General features: G+C 39.8%; 1 protein-coding gene across 1 annotated transcript; it reads right to left on the bottom strand.

Moving 5' to 3' along the window:
- Positions 1-6,605: 6,605 nt before the first annotated feature.
- On the bottom strand, positions 6,606-9,118 carry LOC103101849 (protein SET-like). The gene has a single exon (XM_016426771.2). The coding sequence runs from the start codon at positions 8,602-8,604 to the stop codon at positions 7,690-7,692; it is 915 nt and encodes a 304-aa protein (XP_016282257.1). The 5' UTR covers positions 8,605-9,118; the 3' UTR covers positions 6,606-7,689.
- Positions 9,119-10,659: the final 1,541 nt, after the last annotated feature.

Below are 10,659 nucleotides of genomic sequence, written 5' to 3'. Positions count from 1 at the left end.
TTGAATCATTTGGGAATGCCAGAGCCTTTGGTGGCCAGAACAGTATCAAAGGAGACATGGTCAGGAATGGAAGCTGGGAGCCCTAGGCTCTTGCAAAAAAGTCCTCAGCTGTTCTTCTGAAAGTCTCAGGGGAGGCAGTAAGTAGTTAAGGTGGTAGCGGTGACTTTCTAAGAGTGCTAGGATGCTTTCAGGTAGCCTGGTTTACCTGCTGTGCGGGTAGCAACTGCTTGGCAATTGGTGGGGGATGGCTGAACCCTTTCACACAAAAGTTTCCAGAATTGGCAGTTGAGGACTCTGGGCTGGAAACGTGGGCTCCCCAGGCTCTTGTGCTCGAGGCTGCATTCTATCAAGGGAGATAGTATATACATGAATAAGTATTCCAGAGTGACTACTTTCCCAACCCCACTGATCTGGGCAGGCTGAGTCCCCAGAGGCAACTAGGTAGTTATCTTCTCAGTATCTAGAAGTATTGGGAGGGAATATCTTCATAGTTTTACAAGTTATTCAGACTTAGGTACTTTTTAGCAATGGATATTCACTCAATTACCTTATTAACTGCTATAGTTAACATATATATCCATATATAATGGTTATATATAACTCTCTACTCCTAATCAGATGCATACTCTCATGTAAGTACATTGGGGTTTCTACTGCTCCCATTACTGCTCCTTTCAGACAATTTCTTCTCATGGCCATGGCTGGACTTGTTCTCTTCTTTAACCTACCAGATACTTGATTGCTGGCTTCTGAGCTATCTTGCTATTTTACAGAAGACCCCCAAAGGGACCAACAGGATGTACATTAGTTTGATGCTTTTGATTAATTGATTCATTCAATAGGAAATTTTCTCACATAATAAAAATATCTAAGCTAGAGTATTTTGTTAGTGTTTTGTTACTTCAAAAATTTTAATAATAATTTCCATGTACGTTTTCCGAAGTTATATGATCCAAAGTGCCTCCCTCCCTTCCTCTCTCCCCCCTCCCAGAGCTGGCAAGCATTTCAATCTTGGTTACACGTGTACTATCATGCAAAACATATTTCCATATTATTCATTTTTGTTAGTGAGTAATCTTATAAAACCAAAAAATATACCCAAAGAAACAAGTGATAAATCATATGTTTTCTACTCCAACAGTTCTTTCTGTGGAGATGGAAAGCAGTCTTTTCCCTAAGTCCCTCAGAATTGTTCTGGATCACTGTATTGCTGTTTGTAGCTGAGTCTATCACATTTGATCATTCCACAATATTGTTGTTACTGTGTGCTATGTTTCTTGGTTCTGCTTATTTCACTCTGATTTTGTTAATTTTTTTTTTCAAGTGGTGTGGGGAATGGGACTGATTGATTAATTTGACCCTCACCCTTCCATAAGTATATAAAAAATAAATACCAAATAAATATGTTGGGGAGAGAAGGCCCTATCAGTTAGGAGATCAGGAAAGGATTTGTGTAGAAAATGGTACTTAAAGGAAGTGAAAGATTCCAATAATTCCAAACATGAGGTATGGGAATGGCTAGTGTAAAGGCCCAAAGATGGGATATGGATTGTCATGTGTAAAGCCTGCATGCTGTGGCCTTCATTAGTGGATAACCTTCTGAAGGGCAGGGAACCGTGTGTGTTTCTGCCCTTTTTTGTACTTCTGGGGTTTACAATAAAGCCTGGCTCACAGTAAGTCATCTGTAAGTGCTTTAGGATCCATTGATAGACAGAACTGTGGATGATTTATGTGAGTTTCTTTTCTATTTGGCACCTTTGCTTAAATTAATCTTTTACTTGGCTCATGTCAGCAGATTTTTATCATCTCATGCTTGGACCTTAGTAGACTACTTGCCATTATTCTCCCTGCCTTAAATTCCTCACGATCCGTCTTTCCATACCTCCATTCCATTCCATCCTCTCACTAGCTGCAAAAGTGATTTTTCTGAAGCATGGGGTTAACCATCAAACTGTTTTACTCAGTGAACCTCCATGGCCTCTTATACGCCATTCTCCCAGCTGCCTGGGCTTCCAGTTCTTCAATCACATTAACCTCATATATCCATTCTTTTGGCACTTATCCCTTCTACCTTCAAAGCATATCTCGTAGACATCTCTTTTTTCTCCACTCACATAGCCACCTATGTTGGCCCTCATCACTTCTCACCTGAACTGTGTATGACCATATGTCTCTCCCTTTGTCAATCATATTCTCCACACTACAACCAAAGCGATATTCCTAAAATGTAGGTCTGACATTCTTAGCTCTCTATTCAGGAAACTCTAATGGTTCCCCATGACCTCCAAGATCAAATATGAAATATTTTTTAACTCAAAGTCTTCACAAGCTGGCCCATTTCCTACCCTTTGAGCCTTCTTGCACTTTACTTCCCCTCTTCATACTCCCAGGACACTAGACTTCTTGCTGTTCTTCAGCACACCCATCTACTGCCTTTTTGTTGGATATCCTTTATGGGAATGCTCTCCTTCCATGCAAGTATCCCTTGGCTTCTTTAGCGTCTTTCAGAACTCCTTTTAAATCATCCCTCCCCATTCCCTAATCCCTGTTTGTACCTTGATTCTACATTGATCTATTTACTCTGTATATCTTCTACATATCTTCTACTCTATGTATCTTATATAGAAATCATTTAGGCCAAGGACAGTGTGATTTTTCTCTATCTTTGTATCTCAAGAACTTAGCACAGTGCCTGGCACATAGTAAGCCATTAAGAAATACTTTTCGATTGATTAATGTCATCAGAGAAAAATGGATCAATATCCCTGTTGTCTCTTTGCTTATGCTATTTCTGTGATTGTTTTATTTTTCTTGGCTTAATGCTCTAGAACAACATGTTAAATAATAGCGGTGATAACTGGCATACTTGCAGTTTTCTGGAATTCATTCAGAATGCCTTTAGCCCTTCTCTACTGCAAGTGATCTTGGTTCTTGGTTTTAGAGAGACTTTTTACTATTTGTCATGATTATGAAAAGTTTACTTATTTGTGTGCTTTAAAATGCTTTTTAGCAGAAATGGATGGCAGATTTTGTCAAAAGCTTTTTGAGTGCTTACTTATATGAATATGTAGTTTTATTTATTTTGATATTAATAGCGTGTTATTTTTATAGTATTTTTAAATTAAAAAACATTTGCTTTCCTCTCAACATTTTTGTGGAAAATTATAGTGAAATAAAACTCTTGTAACAAATAAGCAGGGCTAAAGAAAAAAAAAATTCTAGCTGGCTAGGCTCAGAACTGTATCTCATGGGGGCAGTTGAGTAGCACAGTGGATTGAGAGCCAGGCCTGGAGATGGGAAGTCCTGGGTTCAAATTTGACCTCAGACACTTCCTAGCTGTGTGACCCTGGGTAAGTCACTTAACCCCCATTGCCTAGCTCATACCACTCTTCTGCCTTGGAACCGATACACAGGATTGATTCTATGATGTATGGTAAGGGTTTTTTCTTTAAACTGCATGTTGAGTACATTGCTTCTCTTTTATAAATAGGTAACATTCTTTTTACCATTGGTAAATGGAATCATGGCTGATGATTGCATTGATGACAGTTCTTGGGTCTTTTGAAGTTATTTTTGGAGTATCTATCTTCTCTTGGTTCTGTGTTCATTGCTATTCATAGTAGGAGTCACTTTATATAAAAGTCTTTCAAGGTTACTCTGTCATCTTTTTGTCATTTCGTGTGACCATACCAAGTTGTTTGATGATTACTCCTTTGTAACATAGTTTGAGATGTAGTACTGCTATGCTCTCTTCCTTCCTGCTTTTTAACATTTTTTTTTCCTTGAAATTCTTGATCTTTTATTCCTCTAGATGAATTTTCTTTTGTTGGACCCTGACCTGATTGATTTAGGTAATGTCATTTTAATATGTCAAATTGGCCTACCCATGAATAATGCTCTTCTAATTGTTTAGGTTGATATTTTCATGAAGTGCTTTATAATTATATTTACATAGCTTTCATATATTATTAGGTCTACTCTCAGACATTTTATATGTTCTGTAGTTATTTTAAATGACATTTCTCTTTCTGTCTCTGCCATCTGCATTTTATTGGTACATGCAGAAACACTGCTTATTTGTATGGGTTTATTCTGAAACTATCTAGAAGTTAACAACTATTACTACCAGTTTTATAGATATTTAATTATCAGTTAATTTGTAAGTTTGACTAAGCCTCAGGAGGAGTAGAACAGTCTGATTTAATTTGGGTGCCAAGCCTAGAAGGTACTTCTTGAAGGATCATTTCTGTGTCCTTTTCTTCCTCTCATAGGCTGAATAACATCCTCTTAAAAAGCCCTTACCTTCTGTCTCAGCATCCATTCTAAGACAGAGGAGCAGCAATGACTAGACATTTGTGGGTTAAGTGATTTGCCCTGGGTCACTCAGCTAGGAAGTGTCTGAGGGCACATTTGAACTCTAGACTCCAGGCCTGGCACTCTATCCACTGTGCTAGCTTCTCCTTTTAAATGTCATCTTATCCAAGTCCCACAGATGCCCTTTTGTAAGTCGAGTTCTCTCCCCTCCAGTGGCCATAAACTGACTGTATTCATCTAAGTGACACAGTGGCCAAACCATTGGACTTGGCATTAGGAAGACCAGGGCTCAAATTCTACAATAGACATTTACTAGCCACGACCTTGGGCCAGTCATTTAACTTCTTTTGGCCTCTTTTTCTTTATCCATAAGACCAGAATGATACCATGTCACAGGGTTTTTGTCAGGATCTAATGAGATAAAAAACAAAACTGTAAAGGGCTTTGTCAAATTTAACATGCTATATAAATGCTAGTTATTATTAATAAAATCATTCTCTTCATGGTAAGGATTAGTCCAGGAGGGTACACACTAGACCTTCATTGACATGTAGTCATGTGCAAACTGCCACTGACCTGACTAAAGTGAAGCTACTTTCCTTGATGCTTCTCTTTTGCTATACAGAGAGCCATTCATTTGCCGGCTGGTCAGCTTGAACTGTCTGAGATGAAGCTAAGCTCATTTAATCAGACCAGTTCAAGAGTGACACCCAGCTGATACTGTCAGTTAAAGCAAGACTATGGCAGGTTGCTTTTATTCTTCCCTCTTGTTGCTTCAGTAATGTTGAATGTGTAGTCATAGATTATGCATATTAGCCAAAAGATAGGATTTTTTTCATCAAGGGCATTCTTTTGGTGCCAGAAATGATCAAGTGGGAAAACAGTGAGAAAGCAAGAGGACAGTAATTAAATATACATCGCACTAGCCAAGGAGGCCTGAAGCACAGTTTGGGGTAGGAAAACTCTGTCCTGTGCTTAGACAAGGGCTATACTTGGTGATTGCTTTCAGTTCTTAAGATTTTACATCTCTTAAATGTGAATAAATGTGCTTCTATTTATATGAGGCAGAAGCCCTCATGAGCAGTGATTCTCTGGTTAATATCTATAAGGAGAGTTCTATACTGGAAGTAATAATATAGAGAGAGAGAAAGCTGTAATTGGTTGGGCCAGTAGAAGAGAGACGGAATGTTTTAAAAATTCATCTTTTTTTTAGTTAACTATTTCCCCATTATATATAAAAATTTTTTGACATCCCTTTTTTAAAAATTTTGAGTTCCAAATTTCTCCCACCCTCCTGTCCTTTCTCTATACCTTGAGAAGGCAACCAATATGATACTGATTATGCATGTAAAGGCCTGCAAAATGTTTCCATATTAGCCATGTTGCAAAATATACATAAAAAGGCCAAGAGAAAGAAAGTAAAAAAAATGTGTGTTTTAATCTGCATTTAGGGATAACAGCTTCTAACAAGCTCAATCTGTCCTACTTTCCTATACTTAGAAATCACCAAAGAAAACAACTCATACTAATAAATAATACATTAAATAATAAAAAGTCACTCATGTTTCCTATTCTATTTTTTTTTCTTTTGGATTTAGTTTTGTCTTAGTCTTTTTGAATTAAGAAGTTGCCAGCTCTCCCTTGCCTAATTCTGATATTTAATGAGTTATTGATTATTAAAAGTTATTTTATCTTCTTTGGTGAGCTTTAGAATCTCTTTTTTTCCAATCCATTCAAATTTGCTTCTTGTGAAGACACTTCTTCCCTCTAGGGGATTTGAACTCTCCTCCTTCTACTTCTAGGGCCTGTGCATTACCCACTCAGCCATGGCTCCTTCTGGATTGAGAGTAGGCTACATACAATCTCCATCAACTAAGAAATGATGGGGATTGATAGAAGGAACTGAATAGAATGAATGCAACTTCTAAGCAAGTAGGAGAGAGATGGTGCTTGTTTGCTTTGGACCAAACCTCAAAGAATGCATCTTACTCTAGGGTAGGCTTACTAGTTCTCTTCTCTAATCCTGTTTGTCTGCCAACCACTGAGCTCTGAACCCACAGACTTCCAATTTTCCAAGTACCCTTCTTTACCTTGTAAGCTAGGTTGTCACCCAAGACCAGCATTGATCTCCATCTGAAGTGAAGTGAAACTTGATTTATTGAAGGATAATTAAGGCAAAGGATACCAATGACCAAATAAGTAACACACAAAATGTATGAAGTATTTTGACCACACTAGTATAGAGTCAAGCTTCTAAGAGAAGCAAAACAAAACAAAACAAAGGCAGATACTTTTTTGCAACTGAATCACAATTTATTCCACGAAGAAAGGATCTCTCCATTCCATAAATACTGCTTAAAGAAATGAATATTGATTGGCTGAAAGGTGTTAAGGATGCCATCGGTAAAATAACCCAACAGATATATTTATAGAGTAAGAGTTCCAAGTACACTGAGAAAAACAAAGCCAACTTTTTTTTTGTGTGCATACACATTTAGTTTTATTGTAACAAAGCAACTTGCACGTTTTAACGTTTAAAACTGAACTGAGTATCTTCCTTTCCAGTGAAACAAATAGAAAACTTAAAAATAAACAAGAACAAAATTACAATAGAGAACATCAATTCCAAATAAGATCCTACAGGTTCTGCTGATTCTCCATTGAGTGGCAGGGCTCAAAGTCATCATAAGGAGAGAATTTTATTTTAAAACTGTCATCTTAAACTGCAAGGATGTCTGTTAAATATCACAATTAAACATGCCAAAGGAGAAGAAGCCATGTTGTCAAAATGCCCACTTAACCCACCCAAACATCTCAAACCCACCCTTGCTGACCTGCTATACCCCATGGTTTTTTTTTTAAGTTTTTTCATTTTTTCAAACAAGAGAAAGTAGACAGATACATGTTGGTAAATGCTAACTGTCCATATTCACATAGAAACACAGTGTAATCTCTGAGCCCAATATACAGAGAAAGAAGGAAAAAAGCTAGAATTCTATGCACTACTACACAGGGGCCTAGCACCCTTCAGCTTCCAGCAGTGTGAAGGGAGCAGAAGGTTTTTTTTTTTCCCACAAAACACAGTGTATGTTGACTCCACAAACAGTTTGTTTTGAGATAGGAAGGGATAAAAATGAACTTGGAACAGAAACTGGTAGAGATTCTTTTCCCACTGTATTCTGCTCAAGGTATTCCCCCCCCCTCCCACCCCCCGAAAACTTGTGAACCATGGTGTAAAGAGGAGAGAAAGAGACATTAAGAGAACAAGCAAATGCACACAAGAGAAAATAAAAATAAAAAGGTTGCAACTTGCTCCCAGGGACTGAAGAAAATCAAAAAAAGATAAAAGAAGGTTTAGAATCCATCAATGTTCTATTAGTCATCTTCTCCTTCATCGTCCTCTCCTTCTTCTCCCTCCTCGTCATCTTCATCTTCATCACCTTCTTCATCAATGTCCTCCAGGCCTTCTTCTTCTTCTTCATCGTCATCGTCGTCATCTTCATCGTCATCGTCATCTTCTTCATCGTCATCGTCGTCTTCTCCTTCTTCTTCATCATCGTCATCATCTTCTTCTCCTTCTTCTCCTTCTCCTTCTCCTTCCCCTTCTTCATCATCCATATCAGGAACCAAGTAGTACTGTAAAGGATTTGGCCAGATGTCGTCTTTGATAACCTCCCCTAATTCATCTGCACCTGCATCAGTATGGTCAGTGAACCAAGTGAAAAAGCTTTCTGGTTCTTCATGCTGCCTCTTTTCGCCAGCTTTATTCTGTGTCTGACTTGAACGGTTTGTCAAGTCCTTCCCAGATTTCCACTTGATTTCAGTGGCCTTTGAAGATGGATCTCCACTTTCATTAATATGAAATTCTTTGGAGAGAACTTCATTTTCAAAGTAAGGGTTTTCATCAAAATAAAAATCTATTCTGTAACCTGATTTAATATCCTCAAACTCGGCCACTTCCACTCTGGTCATATAATGCAGTGCCTCCTCATCCTCCTCCCCCAGCAGTGCAGATACTTGTGGGTGGTTAACAAATGTTGTTACCCAGAAATTTGGTATTTTGGCAATCAGTTCTGACCTCTTCTGAAAGAAGGGTTGGCGGAGTTTGTTATATTTCTGTTCTACTATCAAAATTTCCTCACTGGCCTGCTCATTCAGTCTGTCTATTTCATTCTGTACTTCATCAATCTGTTCAATTGCTTCCTGTTGCTCTTTTTCTGAGGCCTCATCGTCTTCGTCGTGGTTGGGGCTGAGCTCCTTTTTACTGACTTTGGCCGCCGGTGCCGACATGGTGGTGCTCTCTCGGCTCTCACCGGCTAGGGGGGGAGGAGAGAAGGGCGGGGGCGGGCCGGCCGAAACGCGGGGGCGGGCGCGGGACAGCTGCCTTTCACCTCACACACCACACGGGGCGGGCCGCTTTGCTCGGTTCGCGCGCTCGGGGGGCTCGGGGCTCGGGGGGCCTCGGGGTGGGGGGGGCCCTAGGCCGCCTCCTCCAGGGGTTTCGGGCTCTCTCTCTCTCCGCGCGGCCTGACGGCGAGGGGAAGGGGGAGTACCCTGAGGAGGCGGGGAAGGGGAGATGCAGCAGCAGCGGCTTCCCCGGTACGAGGCCTCGGCTCCTGCTCTCAGAGACGCGTAGACAGGGCTCCTTCACTCACGCTCGCTCTCCCTCTCTTGGCACAGCCGTCTTCTCTACCACCACCACCAGCACCACCATCAGCTCCTCCACGTCCTCCTCCTCCTCCTCTTGGCGACGAGGGGCGGGTGAGACAAGGCGCAGGCGCGCCAGGCCCCACGCGCAGGCCCACGCTCAGGCCCCGCCCCCAGCCAGGGCGACTCGCCGCTCCCTACCTTTTTTTTAAAAAAATATTTGAGGTTTTATTTATTTAGAATATTTTTCCATGGTTACATGATTCATGATCCCCCCCACCCTCCCCCGCTCTTCCCTCCCCTCTCCCGGAGCTGACAAGCAGTTCCACTGGGTTATACATGTATCACTGTTCAAAACCTATTTCCATGGTTATTCCTCTTTGCAAGAGAGTGATCTTTAAAAGCCGAAACCCCAATCCGATCCCTGTCGAACCATGTGATCAATCATATTTTTCCTCTGCGTTTCTACTCCCGTAGCTCTGGATGTGGATAGCATTCTAAGAAACAATGACACCTTCTTACAGCCAAATCATGATTTATTCTACAAGGAAAGTGGCTCTCCATGCCACAAATATTGCTGCAAACAAATGAAAAGCATGCTACCTGCCTTGACGCAGATTTCCATCACATTCTGCAATACATTCCACAGTCATAACATTTAAAAAGATTAAAATATTTTGTCTTTCACATATATAGAAGAAGAAGGGAAACCTACATAATTTGGCATGGGATAGTGGGACTTTGATCAGCAATGCTAATGATTTTGATTACATCAATTTGAAATGTATTCCTAATGCATATACAAATAAGGAAATGTATAGTAGAAAACAGATGAGGTAAAAAACGCCTTTATTATTCCCTCTGATAGTATCCTGGGGATGCTCAGAGAAAGAGATGAAAGCAAATGTTCAGGTGTTAAGGAAGCCATCAGGAAAATAATTAATACAACCAAAAAATAGGTTAAATATTCTGAACACGTGGGGACAAAGTGAGGCAAATTTCTGACTTAGAAACAGAAAGACCTTGCTTAAGCCAAATAAGAAAATTTGCTACAAAGAAAGACTCTCTCCATTCCACAATCACTGCTATAAACAAATGAAAAGCAGCCTGTCTTAAAACATATTTCTGGCTTATTATACAATACATTCCACACACTTAGAAGATTGAACAAATTTAAGTATGATTTTATCATTCCCATGTACAGAAGGACCAGTGAAACAAATATAATTTTGCATGACGTAGGTGGAACCTTGTACTGCAATGCTATTGACCTTGATTATTTCAAATTGACATTTATTCCTGGGACATAGGGAAGAAATAGGAGACAATGTTGGGATTCTATTGGCAAATGCCTTCTTGAGATTTAAATTCAGCTCTTTCTGATTTGGAGCCCAGTTTTGTTACCTCTAAGCTATGACTTCCTACTACTGTAATTACATTGCAGGCTTTAGCCAACTTGGAACTTCTCGACTTAATGGCTGTGAAGGAAGCCATCTAGGAAATGAATGATAGAAAACAGATGAGGTAACAGATGCCTTTGTTATTCCCTTAGATACTGTACTGAAAAGGCTTGGAGAAAGAGAAGCAAACTTTTAATGAAAGTCAAGTTGAAAGCAAATGCTTAGGTGTTAAGGCTACCATCAGGAAAATCAGTGATAGAAAAAAGATGAGGGACTATTCTGGCAAATGTCCAAACAA

The sequence above is a fragment of the Monodelphis domestica genome, chromosome X (assembly GCF_027887165.1).
Source record: "Monodelphis domestica isolate mMonDom1 chromosome X, mMonDom1.pri, whole genome shotgun sequence".
NCBI classification, from domain to species: domain Eukaryota; kingdom Metazoa; phylum Chordata; class Mammalia; order Didelphimorphia; family Didelphidae; genus Monodelphis; species Monodelphis domestica.
The sequence above is the reverse complement of the archived record's forward strand: the minus strand, read 5'-3'. Positions and strand labels throughout refer to the sequence as shown.